This window comes from Callithrix jacchus, chromosome 10, assembly GCF_049354715.1.
Source record: "Callithrix jacchus isolate 240 chromosome 10, calJac240_pri, whole genome shotgun sequence".
Classification (NCBI taxonomy): Eukaryota; Metazoa; Chordata; class Mammalia; order Primates; family Cebidae; genus Callithrix; species Callithrix jacchus.
Genome location: NC_133511.1, coordinates 34,172,615 through 34,193,934, shown reverse-complemented (window position 1 = coordinate 34,193,934; position 21,320 = coordinate 34,172,615). Strand labels below are relative to the sequence as shown.

General features: G+C 46.4%; 2 protein-coding genes across 12 annotated transcripts in view; one reads left to right on the top strand and one right to left on the bottom strand.

The window, feature by feature from the left end:
- Positions 1 to 13,723, top strand: part of LOC118145663 (uncharacterized) — a 45,932-nt gene extending 32,209 nt beyond the window's left edge. For 4 of the 11 annotated variants that reach the window (XM_078339884.1, XM_078339882.1, XM_078339883.1 and 1 more), the window contains 4 exons: positions 6,978 to 7,039; positions 7,464 to 7,547; positions 9,011 to 9,084; positions 10,813 to 13,723. In XM_078339884.1, the coding sequence (XP_078196010.1) occupies positions 6,978 to 7,039; positions 7,464 to 7,547; positions 9,011 to 9,084; positions 10,813 to 11,865 (1,273 nt within the window). In that variant the 3' untranslated portion in view covers positions 11,866 to 13,723. Of the gene's footprint in view, positions 1 to 2,786; positions 3,211 to 3,237; positions 4,950 to 6,977; positions 7,040 to 7,463; positions 7,548 to 9,010; positions 9,085 to 9,337 lie in introns of those variants that run through there. The other 7 variants (XM_078339887.1, XM_078339886.1, XM_078339885.1 and 4 more) reach the window with 7 other exon arrangements.
- Positions 13,308 to 14,224, bottom strand: TUBB8 (tubulin beta 8 class VIII). Its single transcript, XM_017969043.5, is given in 2 exon segments — positions 13,308 to 13,686; positions 13,688 to 14,224. Coding segments are annotated over 2 exon segments (870 nt in total). The 5' UTR covers positions 14,221 to 14,224; the 3' UTR covers positions 13,308 to 13,349.
- Between the last annotated feature and the right edge of the window lie 7,096 nt (positions 14,225 to 21,320).

Here is a 21,320-nt window from a genome sequence, read left to right as displayed (position 1 = left end):
CCCAGAGCTGCACAAAATCAGCAGCAGCATAATCAAACAGGGTAAACCTCAGAAAAAGGAGTTTGTTCAGTTGTGATCAGCAGTGAACTCAGAATCAGCTGAGTGGCACTGCGTCAGTAAATCTCTGACTGCCTCAGTTACTCCATAAGATAGTAGTGAAGATGTGAGCATTGCGAGAGTTGATTTGGAAGGATGTCAGGAGTGTGAACATTCAGCATTTTAGTTCCTTTAAGTTAAATCAGGCGCTGTCTTTCCTGCAAGTCCCGTATCTTTCAGATTGCACAGGTGAGAGTGCTCAGATTAGGGCCAGAGGTCATGAAATATTGGCTCCCACACCAACAGTTTTTCTGTGTCCTGCATGCATTCTGTGCACTTTCCTGTGCTAAGCACTGTCCCAAAACAGCGTGGGGCCTGATTCTTCCTTCTTGTCCCAGTGGCCATGGGTGACTCAAGTGCCCATTCAATGATCAGGACAGAGAGGTCTTAGAGGGATGATCAGTGAGGCCCCAGGTGCCAAAGTGTGAGGCAAGGGACAAGGCATCATCTGTGGGGGCAATAGTCAGGCAAGCCTGGTGACTCTAGTTGGTGGACAAATGATTCTGCACCTGCCACCTTTGATGGATCCACTACCTCTGTGGCTGTTTGTCCTGCCGATGCTCTGGTGGCTGTGCCAGCATTCCAGCCTAGGCCCAATGCCACTGAAGACAGACCTGGCCCCTGAGGACCCAGGAGACCTACAGGACTCATTCAGCTGTCCTCAGGAGTCCCCAGACCCTCATTCTTATCAAGGACCTGGGAGCCCTAACCTGTGGCCCTTTATTATCAGCCATAAATGACGATTTGCTGCTGTTATGATCATCACTGCCTTTAGTAGCCAATGGCCTTCCAAGGTGCCAGCTCTGGAAGGAAAGATGTCCTTGGGAGGTGATGACACTTGGTACATGGGTGGTTGACCAGTTGCTTTCTCCTGTACTCAGACAGCCTTTGACACAGCCATTGACACTCCCATTGTTTGGGAGGAAACCAGCCCAGGGTCACACGGCTGGTCTCAAATCTAAGGTGCCTGGCTCTGCCTCCATGAGGAACCTGCCTACAAGGGAGGTTGACCCTGGCTTTGGGGAGCCTTTCCTGAGCTACATGAATCACCTCCCATGTTTGAGGCCCCAAACTCTGCTCACATCTCCTTCCTTGCCCAGTCTCTACTTGGGCTATAATCAAGGTCACCCCAGCAACCCTTCATGGACATGGTGGTGCTACTCTCTGCCATTCACTTTTGGCTAATCTGACTTCAACGTCCACTTACTTGGTCTCTCCTTTCACAACCAAGGCAACCCAAATCTGGAGCCCTTTATGCAGGTGACAGCATATTAATAGAATTGAATGCCATAGTTGCATTATCCCTGTTTCATTTTGCTTGTGTCTCAGTTGTTTTTCCATTTATGATTAAGGCATTTGTAACATGAATAGAATATTTGCAGTTTATAATAACGTTACATCATAGTAAATGGTAAAGACACTGAAAGCAGTGATTTTCAGCTGTGAGAGGCCTGAGTGAGTGTGAGCACACTCTGTGTGATCAAGCAAAAGCAGGCCTTTGGGAAGTTTAGCTGAGGATAGGGCCAGGAAAGATGATGGACAGTGCGGGGTCTGACCTGGTCACCAGACCCCTGGATCCTGCCCACCTGCCTGGCACTCCCCACCCATCACTCATGATCTGCCAAATCCTCTGGGTATTGTGGCCAAATCCCCCAGGAGAGAGTCTGACGAACTTTGTCTCTTGAAATGCACAGATTCCGTGGCCATCCCTGGGAAGTCAACCATGAGAGTCAACTTGGTTTTCTCCCCCTCATTAGGGTTCAGAATTAAAAGTCCACCTTCACAGGCAGTAAGATAATATAGATAAGTGACAACATCACCCTGTTTCAGATGTTAACATGGCTAGGTGGGTTAGGGGTGATTTGAGACCACACAACCTTGTGCCACAAAGTGGAATTCCTGGGCCAGAGGGAGACATTTGATTGTCATGTTATGATCTTATCACTGAGTATAAAAGCAGTCTTGTTTCATTTTGGATTCTTTCTTATGTTTATAAGAAAGAGTGTTTATGTTTATGTTTCTTATGTTTATATGCTTTGAATTTCCAAGCATATAATAATTTTTGGATAACTTTTAGTCATTGACTTCTAGCACAATTCTATGATCAGAAACATGCTGCGTGATTGGATTTCTCTGAAATATGCTGAGATTTGCTTGATGAACAAGATAATTGAGTTTAATTTTTGTAAATGTACCATGCATGCTTAAAATGAATGTTGTTCCACTTTCCCTCATCTGCCATCATCCGAGACACAGGATGATGGACGTTGTCTCCATGGATGTGATGGAGATGCTTTACTGTTGTGACCTTCTGCATCCTTCTGATGTTTTGTTGCTTAGAATATGAATGGCAAAGAGGGGGCTGTGGAACCTCCCACTCTGCTTGTGTGTGAGGTTCTTCCTACCATCATTATGTTTTGCAGCCAAGACTGTGAGAAACACTGGGAGCTCAGGAAGGAAGGAGCCGCTCAGAAGCAGGGACAGGGAGCTGGTGGGAAAGGCTAGAAGTCAGGTCTGTGAAGGTTCCAGAGAGGACCTGTCCTTGGGAGTCAAGTAGGGGGCCTGAGATGGGGGAGGGGCATTGGAGGACACAGGTACTCCGTGGAATGTCCACTGTGAGGTACCGCATTCTGGGGCAGGGGATTGGTGGAGAGGGAGTATAAAGCCCCGGGGTTGCTTAGGCAGCGCCCAGACAGGAGAAGGTTTGGTGGAAACCAGAGCCCTGGTCTCCATCTAATTGCTCCTGAGCATCCTGCTTTCTTGCCCTGCATATCCTGTTGCTTCCCTGATAGACTTTCTCCCTGACTTGTAGCTGAACCTCCCACTCTCGCTTGAAAACTTAGTTTATACCGGATCCTTTCCCAGACCGCTTTCTCCTCCCCCTCCACCGGATGCCCAACAGCCCCCTTCCCCTCCCTCCCCTTCCCTTCCATCCTCCTCCCCAACTCAGATCCCACCCCATCCCCATCCCCTTCCTTCCTTCCTCCAGCCCTAAGCCACTGTCATCTCTGTCCTGGTCGCCTCATGGCACCCTGAGAAGACCAGGAGATGCGGGTGTGGTGGCTGCTCTTTTGGATTCTCCTGCTGGAGTTTCCCAGCCATCAATCCACCCTTGTGAGTAGACACTGGACCCTTGGGGTTTCTTCCTTGTTATTGGGCTGTGTCATGTGGCATGTTACACAGTGCAGGCTTGTAATTTCAGTGCTTTGGGGGGTTAAGGTGGGCAGATCACCTGAGTCCAGGAGTTCAAGACTAGCCTGGGCATCATAGCCATACCCCATCTCTACAAAAGATTCCAAAAAAGATGAGTCAGGCCTGGTGGCTCATGTCTATAGTCTCAGCTACTGGAGAGGCTGAGGTGGGAGGATCGCTTGGGCCCAGGAGTTGAAGGTTGCAGTGAGCCGAGATCGCCCACTGCACTCTTGTCTCAAACAAAAGGAACCAAAACAAAGTGAAATGTCATTTGAGTTTTGCGTCATCTGGCATCTGGTTTGATGACTTTTTAGGAAATTCTGTGTCGTCCGTGTCTTCTGCTCTTGGGGGCTGTCTCTAGGGAGTCTGTCCAGTCAGTGTGATGGGAGCTGAGCCCATCAGATGGAAAGGAAAGGGCTGTACCTGCTGGGAGGTTTGCAATGCGCAGGAGTCACTAGGAGTGACAGGACCAGGATGTGAATGACTGTATTGCCCTTTGTTTTGTAAAGTGCGTATGGTGCAGGTCATTGATTGACCCAAAGAAGAAAGGGTCTTCAAGTCCTTATGTTATCCAAGTATAAAGAAATGACAGGCCTGGTGTAGTGGCTCACTTTTATAATTGGGAGGCTTAGGCTGGTGGATCTGTTGAGGTCAGGAGTTCCAGACCTGCCTGACCAACATGGTGAAACCCTGTCTCTACTAAAAATACAGAAATTAGCTGGACATAGTGGCAGGTACCTATAATCCCAGCTACTCAAGAATGGCATGAACCCAGGTGTCAGAGGTTGCAGCAAGCCAAGATTGCACCATTGCACTCCAGCCTAGGCAACTGAGTGGGACACTGTCTCAAAAAAAAAAAATTTTTTTTTTTTGGTTTGTAATTTTTCTTTTTTTGAGACAAAGTTTCTCGTCTCCTGGGCTGGAGTGCAATGGTGCGATCTCAGCTCACTGAAACCTCTGCCTCCCTAGTTCAAGTGATTCTGCTGCCTCATCCTCCTGAGTAGGTGGGATTCCAGGCCCTCGCCATCACACCTGGCTAATTTTTGTATTTTTAGTCGAGACAAGGTTTCACCATGTTGGCCAGGCTGGTCTGGGATTCCTGAACTCAGGTGATCCACTGGTTTCAGCATTCTCTCTCACAGTGCTAGGATTACAGGTGTAGGCCTGGCTTTTTTGTGATTTTTTTTTTTTAAGATCATCAGCTATTATTAGTGTTATGTATTTTATGTGTGGCCTAAGACAACTTTTCTTTTTTTTAATATTGCCCAAGGAAGCCATAAAATTGGATATCCCTGCTTTACATCAAGAAAAAAACACACTGTACATTTGGAATGCCTAAAAACACTACCAGCCATGCAAAAAATGAGACTGGTAACTTCCAATCTGTTTTGAAGCAGTGGAATTCCCTGGTGATGTCTGAGGGGTGTGGTTTCCTCCTGGAGGAGGTTGATGGTTTCTAAAGATTAGTACTATTTACTGAAATATTATAAATGTCATTGACCTTTTCATTACTTCAACTGTTATTATTCCAGGCGATCAGGTTTCTACTTGATTATTTGTATCCTGGGCATGACCTTCTTTGTGTTCTGTGGATGCCTATCCCTATTGTGTTTCTGGGAGTTTCTACAGTTGGCCTTTTTCTCTGAAAAATTATCTTCTGTGTGAGTATACTAACTTCCTGTAGAGGTATACTTGTAATCACAAAGAAGAAATTATTTAAAACAATCTATGGTTCTGGACTTTATTATGAATATTCAGAAACATCAGGGAGATGATTTATTGGCCTAAGAATTATAAAAATATCATTTACATTATGAAAATTAAATAGGTTGATGTTTGTTTAATAGAATGTCAACAGAGCTTTGGGTCAAAAATAAGTTTTTTTGTGTGCTCTTTATCAGAAATGAAGTATGAAGTTTTGGCATTTAAATAGGAAATTCTGTCTAAACTTTTCTGCTTTGTGATTCTATTGTATGGCTGGAAGGAAAGCTTTCACTGTCCTCTCTAATGGTTCACTACAGAAATGAACTAACAACAGACAGCTTAACAAGAGAAGAAAAGCATAGAACAGGCATAAACATGGGAGCCAGGCAAAAAAATGAGACTGTAAGAAGGGTCAGATGGTTAAAGAGCACCCTCTTTTCAGGGGTGAGGGAGATAGATGGAGATGGGGGCAATTTAGAGGGTCAGCAAATGAAAGAGTCCAAGGAACAAGCGGTTGGCCTGAGACAAAGTTCCTCTGAGATTGTAGGGATGAAGCAACAAACTGTAGGAAGGTGAAGGGCAGAGCTGCACTGCATCTCATGGTGCAGAGAAAGCCCCAGAGAATCTGTTTCAACTGCCTTTCAGAGAATCAATGAAAAGTATGTCTGGGCAGGGTAATTTCAAATGACACAATCAAAGTTCATGTTCCCGGTTGCAGGTGGAGAGGGATCAGTATGTCCAAAGTCTGTACTTGATAGGAATTTGGCCACTAAGTTGTGCCATCATTTGCGCTTTTTTTGTCCATTGGGTAAATTGAGCTGTGCATTTTCTCTTGCCTTTCATGACAGTCAAAACGTGGTTGTCTGGGGGCTGACCCTCCTTATGAACAATGATCCAAGAAAAAAAGCACTAATCCCATAATGCTGTTTTATATTCAAGGGAAGAGGAAGTATGTTTTATTTTTACAATCTAGATAATCACCTACCCTTCGGGACTGCCTTTCAAGATACATAGAAAACAGAAAATAGATGAGTTATGAAGATATCTAGGCACATTTAACAGTCTCTCCTTTTTTTTGAAACAGAGTCTCACTCTCTGGCTGAGGCTTGAGTACAGTGGCATAATCTCAGCTCACTGCAACCTCTGCCTTCCAGTGAGTTTCCTGCCCCAGCCTCCCAAGTTGCTGGAATTACAGGCATGCACCACCATTCCCGGCTAATTTTTGTATTTTTGGTAGAGATGGGATTTCACCATTTTTGCCAGGCAGGTCTTGAACTGTGAACTCAGGTACTCCACCTGCCTCAGCCTCCAAAAGTGCTGGGATTACTGGTGTGAGCCACCATGCCCTGCCGCATTTAACAGTCTCTATCACACTTAGTCCTGAACAGAGAATTATCAATATAAATTGGGGGAAGGTTTTTTTTGTTTGTTTTTTTTGTTTGTTTGTTTTGTTTTGACAGAATCTGGCTCTGTCACCCAGACTGGAGTATAATGGTGTGATCTTGGCTGACTGCAACCTCTACTTCCTGGCTTTAAGTGATTCTCCTGCCTCAGTCCCCCTGAGCAGCTAGAACTTTGGGCGGTTGCCACCACACCCAGCTAATTTTTGTATTTTTAGTAGAGATGGGGTCTCACTGTGTTTGCCAGGCTGGTCTGAAACTTCCAGTCTCAGGTGATTTACTCACCTTGGCCTCTCAGAGTGCTGGGATTACAAGCATGAGCCACCATGCCTGGGGAGGGGATGTTTTTTAATGTGTCAGTTCTGATTTTAACTCCCAGAAATTTGTATTACCTGGAAGTTAAAATCAGAAAAAAATTCTACAAAGAACTTGAAAGATGTTCTTTCAGGCTGGGCATGGTGGCTTTTTCAGATCGTCCCTCTGCAAGAAAGGGTTAGTTTGACAACTGGGTAAGTTTTGTTTGTTTTCCTTGCTTTGGGGCATAGTCTGCCAGGTCAGGACGTGGATGTATTTTTCTCCCCACAGCTCCATGCTGGAGCCTTGGAGAGGGAGATGGCTGAGAGGAAGCCTTCCTACAAGCAGCACAGGTAGGTCATTGTAATGGATTTTTTTTTTCCTTTTGAGTGAGAATCTTACTCTCTCTCAGAAAGAGTGCAGTGGTGCAGTCTCAGCTCACTGCATCCTCCAGTTCCTGGGTTCAAGCAATTCTCTGCCTCAGGCTCTCCAGTAGCTGGGATTACAAGCATGCACCACTATACCTGACTAGTTTTGTAATTTTAGTAGAGACAGAGTTTCTACATGTTGGTCAGGCTGGTCTCAAACTCCCGACCTCAGGCAATCCGCCCACCTCAGACTCCAAAATTGCTGGGATTGCAGGAGTGAGCCACCATGCCCAGTTGTGATGGTCACTTTTAAGGACGTTTTTGTTTTAAGATGAAGCTTTGCGTGTCTAGTAAAGAACGTGGTGTTTTAATTCAAGTCAATTCTTCCTCTGTTTTCTATATGGGAAAGGAGGAGAAAGCAGAGAGTGCCAGAGAGACACGAGTGAGGAGCCAGCCCAGAAACTTCTGTGCACCGAGAACGCTTTCTGGAGAGGTAGGAGCTCCCATGAAGGCAGCCACTTAATTTCTGCTGCACAATCCACACACCCTGCTTCTCCTTTTTGGGGTGAGGGCTCGGGTGGGGTAATTGTCATATTTCTTGGAAACAATTCCAAGCACTTATGAAGAGAACAGTTGCCCCATTGGGTGGCAGGGCCCCATTTTTCTCAGGTACCCTAGCTGAATGGCTCTTGGCTGGTCCCCTGTGAATGGTGCAGGCCCCTCCACTGACTGTGGACATTGCCCCACCCTGACGTCTTAGTTACTTTTAACTGCGAAGATAAGCCTGCAAGGCAAATGGGCCAGCTCCCCTTCCCACCTTGAGTCAGTGTGAAGGCTTTTTCTTTCATTTGAGAAAAGTCACAACAATAGCATTTTAGAAGCTGTAAGTGCTGATGAGAGCAGAGATTTTTGGGCAATGTCTTTATGGATCAATAAGGCAGTATCATGAGGTGTGCTTTAAGAAAAGAATCATTTATTTGCACTTTTTGGACCTTCCTTCATTCTTTTTGCTTGTTTAAATTGTGGATTGTGAATTATATAACTCCTTTAGTAAGCTAAATATCTATGTAATCTTACTCCTCTAACATTTGAAGTGTGACCCTAAAACTTTCCAGTTAATTTTTTTCTTTTCTTTTTGAAAATCTTGCTCTGTCACCCAGGCTGGAGTACAGTGGTGTGGTTTTTGCTCACTGCAACCACTGCAATTAAGCAATTCTCCTGCCTCAGGCTCCCAAGTAGCTGGGACTACATGAGCCTGCCACCATGCCTGACAAATTATCTCATTTTGTATTTTTAGTAGAGACAGAGTTTCACCATGTTGGCCAGGCTTGCCTCTAACTTTGCCCACCTTGGCCTTCCAAAGTGCTGGCATTACGAGTGTGAGCCATGGCACCCAGCCTCCATTTAATTTCTGTAACTCTGACCTTTTCTCATGAGTGTTAGTCTCTTTATGTTCATTTCTGTTCATAAATGTTGACAATGCCTGGTGAGATATGGAGGATAGATTCACTACGAATCCACAGAATTTTAAATGCCCCTATAGCTTGAAGAAAAGGAGCAGTGCTGCTCCTGTCCTGGGCCTATAGATGTTCCTCCCATCTATGGCTGTTTCTATTTTAATTTGGAGTCTGTGATCACATGATGGGTGATTTCCATTGATGTGTACTGGGAACCTCTGATTTCAAGCTCCTTTTAGCTGGTTAGAGCCTGACCTGTCCACAGCCTGTTGAGAGTTAAGAAAACCCCTGGACCGGGGATCTGCAGTTTCTTCCTTAGAGCTGAGGCCCAGAGGACTCCTGGGTCCTCTGAGGCATCTGGCCAATAAACCCTGTGCCTCTGGTAAGGGACATGAGTGTGGCAAAGAGAGTGAGATGGCAGTGGAGGGCATGTAGGGTTTCTTATTCGGCACAGAACATGCAAGCCAGATTTAGTTCCATTCCCTTCTCCGGCCCTTAGCAGATTCAGGACCTCATTCAGTTCCCGTGAGGAACAGCAGCTGTGACCCAACTGAAAATGTGGAGAAGACAAAGGTAAATACTGGGGTCATTTTCACTCTGCCTGTATCAGGACACTGTAGTCTTTTCCTCCATCATCTTCTCCTGGCCTGGCCTCTGCTCTGTGGGTTCTGTGATATGTTTTCTGTCTGGACTTTTTCAGAAGCAGCATCTTCCCCATAAGCTTTCTGGCTTCTCCATTCCCAGCTAGTCATCTTGGGTGGCACCTCCAGAAGCCATAAATGCTTAGGCACTGAGGGCTGAAGGGCTTTTACTATTCTGTTTCCAGAAATAACATGAGGAATGTCACCGACCTCCACCTCTGTAGGTCTCATGGCCCAGTGAACTCTGACTGCTCTCTTCTAATCAAGGTGTTGTGGGGTCTATTTCAGAAATATGTGTGGTTTTATTTTGCTGTGATTTTTGTTTTCTTCTATAAGGTAGGTGATTAACATTTGAAATATCTGCTGTATTCCCAGAAGTGACGAAAGTGAAAACTCATTAATCCAACATTAATATGTGCTTTGTGCAATTTTGAATGCTCTTCAACAAGGTCAATTCCATATTTCATCACAGTCCCATTCCTGTTGTTAACTGTGTTGTGCAAAAACCCACCTTCACCCCGCTTCAGTGGTGCCCTGATCTAATATTCTAAGTCTCAGAGTTTCTGTACTTGTAATAAAAAATACGTCTCGACTGTGAGTTAGTGAAAGTGAATGTAACCTATTACCCACAGCGATGATTCCCAACGAAGGCCTTAAATGATGCTCAGCTATGCTGGTTCTCGTATAACAGCTGCTGAGTCTTATGATTACACATGATGGGAATTGTACACTTGAAATTAAACACATTTCTAAAACTTGCTTTTTTCAGAATTTATACCTTGTACATTTCTATGTACAAAAGTATTATTTATGTCATAATGCACTTAACATTTGTATCACCTGGGAATTCAAAGAGACATTCTAGCCGTGCCTGACTGACTTTTGTATGTTGGATTGTTCTGTCAGAAAACCTCCCAGTTCCCCTGAATGTCTTTAGGAATCCATATTTCCCCAGAGCTATTTGTGCTCACGGGGGGCACCCCCAGAGTGAACAAGACCCTTTGTCAAGAAGGGAAGTGGAGGGGAAATGAGAGGGTCCTACAGGCAGAGCTGGAATCTATTCCCACTGTGCCTCCTGCAAGCTGTGTGACCCTGGGCACATGATCTTCTTCCTTGGGGAGCTTCTGTTTTTTTAGATTTGGAGCAGGTGGTCACACTGACTTGCAGAGTTCTGAGAATCAGAGACAACGTAAAAGGCCTGGAGAACATTCTCCAAAAAGAAGCTGCAACACGTGTGGACAATGGGCTTTTCATGCCTCTCTTACTCGCTGTTTATCTGATGCAAGGAGCATGCTCTGGTGATGGTGGTGAGGGAGGAAGGAAGATAGACATAGACACTCCCATGTGGGAAACGTACTTCTTCCTTACTGGGCTATGACTGTCTCCCCTGGGGCAGGACCCAGCCTGCCTACATTTGCAGACAGACACAGTGGCATGTGAAGAAAACAGTTTGACCCAATGACTTTTCTTCACTCCCCAGCTGTCGGTGGTACTTGGTGGAAGGGTGACTTCATGATACTGATGTGCTATTTTTGAAACCTGGAGGATGGAAAGGTGCAAAAAACTATCAGCAGCAACATAAGGTTCAGCCTGTGTTGTTGATGGTAGTTCTGTCCATCAAACTAATACATTTCAAACCACTTCCTCCTTCTGCCTGCAGGTTAACATGGCTGCCGCACAGCATCATCATTGCTCTGCATTGCCCTCCTTGCCCTACCTCATGGCTGACCGTTCAAGGCCACTGATGGCTTGCCAGCCACCTCCTCCATCTGGATGTCACCTGGGAGCTCAACCATTTTCATCAGCTAAAGGTGTTCTGGGACCTCTGAAAACCCCTCAACTCCAGTGTCGTCCTGGACCTCAGCCAACCTCTCCAGTTGATACATTTTGGGGACCACAGACACCGACACATCAGTGTCTTCTGTTACCTCTACCACCCGTAGCCAATGATTTTCTGAGTTCATACACAACACCCAAGTGTCTTCTGACACTTTTACCACCACCTACAGATGATGAGTTTTCAAGACCACAGACACTGACACATGAGTGTCTTCTAGCACCTGTACCACCTGCTCCACATGATAATCTTTGGAGGCCATGGTCACCTCCACCCAAGTGTACTCTTTTACCTCTGCCACCATCTCAAGCTGAAGATTTTCTGGGACCAGACACACCACCACCCAAGTGTCTTCTGACACCTCTACTGCCATCTACAGATGATGAGTTTTCGAGACCACAGACACCTACACATGAGTGTCTTCTAGCACCTGTACCACCTGCTCCACATGATAATCTTCGGAGACTATGGTCACCTCCACCCAAGTGTCTTCTGACCCCTCTACCACCATCTACAGATGATGAGTTTTTGAGACCACAGACACCGACACATGAGTGTCTTCTAGCACCTGTACCACCTGCTCCACATGATAATCTTTGGAGACCATGGTCACCTCCACCCAAGTGTCTTCTGACATATCTACCACCATCTACAGATGATGAGTTTTCAAGACCACAGATGCTGACATATGAGTGTCTTCTAGCACCTGTACCACCTGCTCCACATGATAATCTTTGGAGACCATGGTCACCTCCAGCCGAGTGTATTCTGTTACCTCTACCACCATCTCAAGCTGAAGATTTTCTGGGACCACACACACCTCAGCCACCTGATCCTATCTGTCCTGGGGGACCCCATCCACCTCATTCCCCCTGAGTGTCCCAGGGGACCCCATCCACCTCATTGCCCTGTGTGTCCTTGGGGACCTCATTCAGCTTATTGCCCTGTGTGTCCTGGGGGACCCCATCCACCCCATCGCCCTGTGTGTCCTTGTGGACCCCATCTACCTCATTGCCCTGTGTGTCCTGGAGGAACCCATCCATTTCATTGCCCTGTGTGTCCTGGGGGACCCCATCCACCTCGTTGCCCTGTGTGTCCTGGGGGACCCCATCCACCTCATCCCTTTTGTGTGTCCTGGGGGACCCCATCCATCTCATCACCCTGTGTGTCCTGGGGGACCCCATCCACCCCATTGCCCTGTGTGTCCTGGGAGACCCCATCCACCCCATCACCCTGTGTGTCCTGTGGAACCCCATCCACCCCATCACCATGTGTGTCCTGGGGGACCCCATTCACCTCATCACCCTGTGTGTCCTCAGGGACCCCATTCACCTAATCCCCCTGTGTGTCCTCAGGGACCCCATTCACCTAATCCCCATGTGTCCTCGGTGACCCCATCCACATCATCATCCTGTGTGTCCTGGGGGACCCCCATCCATCTCATTACCCTGTGTGTCCTGGAGGACCCCATCCACCTCATTTCCCTAGATTTATGGCCCCAGGAGACTAACAGGATGGACCTGGTTTATTAGAGCTGTGGCCTTGGTCTCTAGAATCAGGTCAACTCTGGTGGGGAACTCAAGGCCAATACTGAGCTGTTCTCGCATCACCCTATCCTCAGCAACCTCTCTCTTCCTTGCAACTCCCAGCTTTGCATCTCCCCACCATGGCCTGCAAAATCCTCCCCCTTCACTGTGTCCCTGCTGCCTGAGCCCAGACACAAATTCTCAGTGGGGCTCAGAGCCCCAGCTTTCTCAGAAATGAGCTGGGACTGATGTGGTTATGAGGTCATGGTGAGGACAAGGAGACCAAGCCCATAAGGAAAGCATCTTGCAAAATAGCTGCTAAAAGGGAGAACCTCCTCCCTCTTACTGGTTTCATGAAAATATTCCCACTCAGAAGATCAGCATAAGATGTTCATTGATGTTTACTAAGCTTAGGGTGTAACAGCTCAGAACCCAGGATTTCCAATCTCCATTTCAAAAGTTAAGTGATAGCCTCAGATTCTTATGAGATGAAGAGCTTAAAGGAATGCATACACAGTTAAACTCTGAGAGCTGTATCTGTGATCTGCAGATAATTATTATTCATGACATATGCAGCCACACACGGAAGCATTCAGTCGGTGTACAGGTATTTTATAGAAGACAAAATGTATATTGGGCCAAAAAGATCACATGGAAATAAACCGAAAGAACTTTGTTTTCACTATGAAAATGCTTTAATACTGTTGTCTGTACAGCATGGGATGTGGACAGGGAAAACAGCAAGTGCACACACACAGGCACAGGCCAGAAGGCAGGCTGGGAGTGCATAAAGAGTTCACACTGCTTTCCTACTTTTCCTGGTGACTGGAGGCTCTAGGCCACCTCCTCCTCGAATTCACCCTCCTCAATCGTGGCGTTCTAGTACTGTTGGTATTTGAACACCAGGTCATTCATGTTGCTCTTGGTCTTGGTGAACTCCATCTCACCCAGGCCCTCACCCATGTAGCAGTGCAGGAAGGTCTTGTGCAGAAACATGGCTGTGAACTGCTCCAAGATGCACTAGCACAGCTCCTGGATGGTCCTGCTGTCGCCAATGAAGTTGGCAGATGTTTTTAGCCCTTGGGGTGGGAAGTCAGAGACAGCCATTTTCTCATTGTTGGGGGTCCACTCAACAAAGTAGCTGCTGTTCTAGTTTTGGACATTAAGCATTAGCATCCACCTTCTTCATGCACGTGCAGCCCCTGAACATGGTGGCCACCATCAGGTAGCTGCCATGGAGGGGGTCACAGGCTCTCATGTTCTTGGCATCCAACATCTGCTGGATGAACTCAGGCACTGTCAGGGGCCGGGACTGCTGGCTTACCTGGCTGGTCAGCGGGGCAAAGCTGGGCATGAAAATGTGCCATTGTGGGAATGGGACCATATTTACAGCCAGCTTCTGCAGATCAAGATTGAGCTGGCCTGGGAAACACAGGCAGGTAGTTACTACGCTCATGGTGGCAGACACCAGATGGTTCAGGTCACCGTGGTGGGCATAGCACCAATTGGGTTCTGAAGCAGATGTCACAGCTTCATTATCGATGCAGCAGGTCTTGTTTGCGTTTCCTATGAGCTGGTGGATGGAGAGGGTGGCATTAGAGGGCCCCACCACCATATCTGACACCTTGGGTGAGGGCACCACAGTGAACATTTTCATGATCCTGTCTGGGTACTCCTGGATTTTGTTGATGAGAAGGGTACCCATCCCAGACCCAGTTCCCCCACCCAGGGCGTCTGGCCACTTTGCTGCTTTATTTTGTGTTTTTAAATATACTTCTGGATTCAATATGCTGTTACTTAGTTTTATGCTCAGATACCTTTGTGTTAGCTGCTATATACCTAACAAATATTTTATTTATTTAAAATATTTAGATTAATAGAGGGCCAGGCGAGGTGGCTCATGCCTGTAATCCCAGCACTTTTGGAGGCCAAGGCGGGTGGATCACAAGGTCAGGAGTTCGAGACCAGCCTGACCAACATGGTGAAACCATGTCTCTACTAAAAATACAAAAATTGGCTGGGTGTCATGGCACACACCTGTAATCCCAACTGCTCAGGAGGCTGAGACAGGAGAATTGTTTCACCTGGGGAGGTGGAGGTTGCAGTGAGCCAAGATTGCACCTTCAGAGGTGTTGGGGTCAAATATAAATACTCTCTGGCTCCTCCTATGCTTAGTTGGGCCTCTCAAGTGGGTTAGGAAAGACTGTTTCAAGAGTGGTTGTGTCAAGCATTGATGAAAGGGAAGGGAGGATAAAGGAAAAGATGAGCAAATTAAATCCTAGGTTAGTTTAGAGTTAGTCTGTGTTGTGTGAAATCAGTTCAGGTTTCAGTAAGCAGTAACCCTCTTGACAAAAAGAAAAGACAAAGGAAAGAAATCATTCTGGATGTTTGATGATAAAGCACAACTATTTGCTTTTACCCCTTCCATGAAGAAAGAAACACTTTGGGAAGACATCCCAAGAGATTCAGGAAGAAGAAAGCAAGGTAAATGCTGTGGTTTGAATGCCTCCTTCAAAATTCATGTTGCAATTTGTCATTGTGATGGCATTAAGAGGTGAGACCTGGCTGGGCATGGTGGCTCATGTCTGTAATTCCAGCACTTTGGAAGGTTGAGGCGGGTGGATCACCTGAGATCGGGACTTCAAGAACAGCTGACCAACATGGTGAAACCCCATCTCTACTAAAAACACAAAAACTAGCCAGGCAGGGGTTTTGGATACCTGTAATCCCAGCTACTTGGTTGGCAGAGAGAGAAAGAGAGAAAGGAAGGAGGAGGAAGAAAGATGGGAAGAGAGAGAGGAAGGGAGGGAGGGGAAAAGAAAGAGAAGAGAAGAAAAAAGGAAGAGAGGGAGGGAAAAGGAAAAGAAGGAAGGAGGGAAAGACAGCAAGAAGAGAGAAAAAGAAGGAAGGAAAGGAGGGAGGGAAGGGAAGGAGGGAGGGAAGTTAGAAAATGAATACTCTTTCTAAGTCACAGCTGAGGTCACAAAAAATAAAAAAATGTAAACTTGCCCCAAAAAATAAAAAGAAATTTAAAAAAATAAAATAATCCAGCACAGACTAAAACCTTCAAAAGGACAAAGCCTGTGAGTGGTGAGAAATGACCCTGTGGCTGCACAGGCTGAGGGGAGAGAGGCCTCTGGTCTTGGCCACCAATGGCGGATGTTCTTAATGTCTGCCTCTCTTAAACATTTACAATGGAAAAAAAATGTTTCTTTAATTGCAATGTTTGTCTTATTTTATGCTTTATATTTTCAAAGTGAAAGGCAATAACATTGAGTCCATTTCTTTCTTTTTTTTTTTTTCTATGTATTTAAAAGCCTTGAAGTTGCTCTAAAGATTTCAAAAGTATTGAGTAGGGCCGGGCATGTTGGCTCATGCCTGTAATCCCAGCACTTTCAAAGATGGAGGCGGGCAGAACACCTGAGGTCAGGAGTTCAAGACCAGCTTGGCCAACATGGTGAAACCTGACTCTTCTAAAAATACAAATATCAGCTGGGCATGGTAATGTGCCCCTGTAATCCCAGCTACTTGGGAGGCTGAGGCAGGAGAATCACTTGATCCTGAGAGGCGAAGGTTGCAGTCAGCCGAGATCATGCCACTGCACTCCATTCAGCCTGGGTCACAGAGTGAGACTCTGTCTCAAAGAAAAAAAAAAGGCATTGAGACTCTGTCTCAAAGAAAAAAAAAAAGGCATTGAGACTGTCTCAAAGAAAAAAAAAATTCTTGGAGTTCTGTGGTCCACAGCATTTCCTTCTGTTTCAATCTACATATATTTTGATTACTATTGTAATCTTTTAAATTTTCTAAAGCAGGCTCAGAGGTAGGCAGAAAGATTTGATGCAAAAAAAAAATTCTTTTTTACCTTATTCACCACAAAGCTTCTCAAATCTAGCCTAAATATTCTACCTTAAAACAAACATGAAGTGCATCTGAATGGGAAGGAAATTTATTTTTCTGCTTTTCTATCATACAAGTAATTTACAGAAACTACAAATTAAGACAGTACAGTGGCTCACACCTGTAATCCCAGCACTTTGGGAGGCCGAGGTGGGCGGATCACCTGAGCTCAGGAGTTTTGAGACCAGCCTGGCCAACATGGTAAAACCCCCTCTCTACTTAAAATACAAAAAATTAGGTCAGGTGTGGTGGCTCACACCAGTAATCCCATCTCTACTAAAAATACAAAAATTATTGTATTTTTTAGTAGGGTGTGGTGGCACATGCCTGTAATCCCAGCTACTGGGGAGGCTGAGGCAGAAGAATAGCTTGAACCCGGGGGGTGGAGATTGCAGTGAGCCCAGATGGCACCATTGCACTCCAGCCTAGACAACAGAGTGAGACTCCCTCTAAAAAGAAAAAGAAAAGAAAAGAAACTGCAAATTAAAAGATTACTTACGGTGGAAAATTTCAAACAGCTTGAAGTGCAGAGGCCAGGACGAGGTCTCTCTCAGTGCCACCACTCCCACAACAGCAACTAACATTCTGCCCTTCCTCTGCTCTTACCTCCTCTCTCCAGCTTTGCACGGGGATTTCACACAAATCCAACACATCATATGACTTTGCCTGTAGACACTTGGGAATGTTCTCTAATCATTAAAGCCTGATTTCCCAACAAAGAACCACCCAACCAAATTAACAATAATGTCTTGTTATCACCTTGCTATATGTTATTAATAATTTCCTGTTATCAATAACCAGTCTGTCACCCATTGTTTATGATGATCTCAAAAATGTCCTTTTGAGGCCCTGCCTGATGGTTCATGTCTGTAATCCCAGCCCTTTGAGAGGCAGAGGCAGGTGGACTGTTTCAGGACAGGAGTTTGAGAGCAGGCCGGGCACCATAGCAAAACCTCATCTCTACAAAAACTACACAAAAATTATCTGGGCATGGTGGCACGTGCTTGTAGTCCCAGCTATTTGAGAGGTTGGCGTGGGAGGATCGCTTGAGCCGGGGAGGTTGAGGCTGCAGCGAGCTGTGATGGCATCACTCCACTCCAGCCTAAGCAACAGAGACCTGCTCTAAAACAAATAAATACAATCAACAGCCAACAGATTGGGACAAAATATTTGCAAATGATATATCTGATAAGGAGCTAGTGTCCAAAATATATAAAGAATTTCTTCAAGTAAACAACAAAACACCCAGTTTTAAAAAGGGTGAAAAGGTGCACAGATATTTCCTTTTTGTTTTTTAAGCAGACATTGCTTCCGGTCAGGCACAGTGACTCACGCCTGTAATCCTAGCACTTTGGGAGACTAGGACAAGCAGATTGCTTGAGGTCAGGAGTTGGAGACCAGCCTGGCCAACATGGTGAAACCCTGTCTCTACTAAAAATATAAAAAGTATCCAGGTGTGGTGGTGGGTGCCTGTAAATTTCAGCTACTTGGGGGGCTGAGGCAGGATAATCGCTTGAACCCAGGTGGCAGAGGTTACAGTGAACTGAGATTGCACCCCTGCACTCCAGCCTGAGTGACAGAATGAGACTGCTCAAAAAAAAAAAAAAAATTAAATTTCAAAAAGGCCAGGCATGGTGGTTCATGCCTATAATCCCAGCACTTTGAGATGCTGAGGTGGGAGGATCACTTGAGCCCAGGAGTTAGAGGCCAGCCTGGGCAATATAGTGAGACCCAAATCTCTTCCAAAAAAAAAAATTAAAAATTAGCTGGGTGTAGTGGCTCACACCTATGGTCCCACCTACCTGGGAATCTGAGCCGGGAGGATGGCTTGAGCCCAGGTGGTCAAGGCCGCAGTGACCCATGATGGCACCACTGCATTCCAGTCTGACAGAGCAAGACCCTGTCTCAAAAAGAAATAATTTAAGGGCCGGTCGAGGTGATTCAGACCTGTAATCCTGGCACTTTGGAAAGCAGAGAAGGACAGATTGCCTGAGCTCAGGAATTTGAGACCACCCTGGGCAACATAGCAAAACCCCATCCCTACTAAAAATACAAAAAATTAGCTGGGTGTGGTGGTGGGCCTGAGACCAGACTGGCCAACATGATGAAACCCCATCTCTGCTAAAAATACAAAAATCAGCTGGGCATAGTGGTGCCTGCCTGTAATCCCAACTGCTCAGGAGGCTGAGGCAGGAGAATCATTTGAACCTGGAAGGCAGAGGTTGCAGTGAGTTGAGATCATGCCACTTCACTCCAGCCTGGGTGACAGACTGAGACTGTCTCAAAAAACCCAGCTACTCAGGAGGCTGACCGCTTGAGGACAGGAGTTTAAACCAGCCTGGGGAACATAGCAAGAGCCCATCACTACAAAAAATAAAAATAAATTAGCCCAATATGGTGGCATATGCCTGAGATCCCAGCTACTCTGGAGGCTGAAGCAGGAGGACTGCTTGAGCCAGGAGGTTGAGGCTACAGCAGGCTACGATTGCACCACTGCACTCCAGCCTGGGCAACAGAGAAAGACCCTGCTTCAAAAGAAAAATAAAGGCCAGGCACCATGGCTAATGCCTATAATCCCAGTACTTTGGGAGGCTGAAGTGGGCAGATCACGAAGTCAGGAGTTCAAGACCAGCCTGGTCAACATGGTAAAACCCCATCTCTACTAAATATATGAAAATTAGCCAGGTGTAGTGGCTCACGCCTGTAGTTCCAGCTACTCGGGAGGCTAAGGAGGGAGAATCACTTGAGGTTGCAGCGAGCCGAGATCATAACACTGCACTCCAGCCTGAGCAACAGTGAATTTCTGTCAAAAGAATGAATGAATGAAAGGAAGGGAGGGAGGGAGATAAGTGGGGAGGAGGAACGGAGAGAGAGAGAGAGAGAGAGAGGAAATTGAAAGCTTTCTGCCCTAGAGTGTGATTGTCTCACCACCCCAAGTTCAAGAGCAAAGTGTGGTTTTTGTGAATGCTTTTCCCAGACAGATACAGGGCAATGGTGAGAAAGACAAAATCCAGGTGTGGTTTCTTCTCTCTTAGAAGTATTAGGCCCAAGAAACCAACTGAAATCCTGGGATGGACAGATTCTGTCATTAGAGTCCAAGCCCTTTTGGCTGTCAGTATGAGTGGCTTGTTGCTGCTGTAACAACTCACACAGATTTGGTGGCTTAAAATAGTGGCAATGATTCTCTGTGGTCCTGGAGGTTAGAAAGCAAGGTGTGGGCGGGACCATGCTCCCTACAGAGGCTCCAGTGGAAAACTCCTCCTGCCTCCTCCAGCTTCTGGGGCTTCAGAAATCCCCTGGCTTGAGCCCACTTGGCTCCAGTCTCGGCCTCCATCTCCCCATGCCTTTTCCCCAAGATTTGTCAAATCTCGCCTTTTTTGTTTGTTTGTTTTTTGAGGTGTAGTTTCACTCTCGTTGCCAGGCTGAAGTGCAATGGCATGATCTTGGCTCACCACAACCTCCACCTCCTGGGTTCAAGCAATTCTCCTGCCTCAGCCTCCCAAGTAGCTGGGATTACAGCCATGTGCCACCACACCTGACTAATTTTTGTATTTTTAGTAGAGATGGAGTTTCACCCTGTTGACCAGGCTGGTCTGAAACTTCTAAGCCCATGATATGCCTGTCACAGCCTTCCAAAGTGTTGGGATTACAGGTGTGAACCACCGCACCTCGCCTTTTTCTCTTCTTTTCTTTTAAAACACTGTCTCTCTCTGTCACCCAGGCTGGTGTGCAGTGGTGAGATCTCAACTCACTGCAACTTCCAACTACTGGGTTTAAGCAATTCTCCTGCTTCAGCCTCCTGAGTAGCCAGGATTACAGGCACCCACCACGCCCCTGCTAATTTTTGTATTATTAGTAGAGATGGAGTTGCACCATGTTGGCCAGAATGGCCTCAAACTCGTGCCTCAAGCCATCCTGCTGCCTCAGCCTTCCAAAGTGCTGGGATTACAGGCATGAGCCACTGTGCTGGCCAAATTTCTTATAAGGACAGCTGGATCATGTTTAGGGTCCACCTGGAGACCCAGGATGACCTTCCATCTCAAGATCCTTCCTGTAATCACTTCTGCAACTTCTTTCCCATATAAGGGAAAATTCACAGGTTCCACAAATTTAGGCGCCGATTTCCTTGGGGCATTAGTCAGACTACACACAAAGTCTTTTTTCAGGGCAAACATAGATGCTCACAGGAAATGCCTCCATGCACAATGGCTGGGAAGCTCCCCTGCCAGCAAGCAGCTTTTTTTATTATTATTATTATTTTTTTTTTTTGAGATGGAGTCTTGCTCTGTGTCCAGGCTGGCATGCAGTGGTGCAGTCTTAGCTCACTGCAACCTCCACCTTTAAGGTTCAAGTGAGTCTCCTGCCTCAGCCTCCCGAGGTGTGCGCCACCATGCACGACATTTTTTTTTTTTTTTGTATTTTTAGTAAAGATGGGGTTTCATCATGTTAGCCAGGATGGTCTCGAGCTCCTGACCTTGTGCTCTGCCCACCTTGGCCTCCCAAAGTGCTGGAATTACGGGTGTGAACCACCACGCCTGGTAGCAAGCTGCTTTTAAGAGTCAGGAAGAGGTTGGGTGGCTCACGCCTGTAATCCCAGCACTTTGGGAGGCCGAGGTGGAAGGATGACTTGAGCCCAGGAGTTCCCAAACAGCCTGGACAACATAGTGAGGTGTGCCTGTAGTCCCAGCTCCTTGGCAGGGCCAAGGTGGGAGGATTGCTTGAGCCCAGGAGTTTGAGACCAGCCTGGGCAATATAGGAAGACCATTTTTCTACAAAAAAATACAAAAATTAGCTGGGTGTGGTGGCACATGCCTGTAGTCCCAGCTCCTTGGGAAGCTGAGGTGGGCGGATTGCTTGAGCACAGAAGATGGAGGCTACAGTGAGCTGGGATGGCATCACTGTACTCCA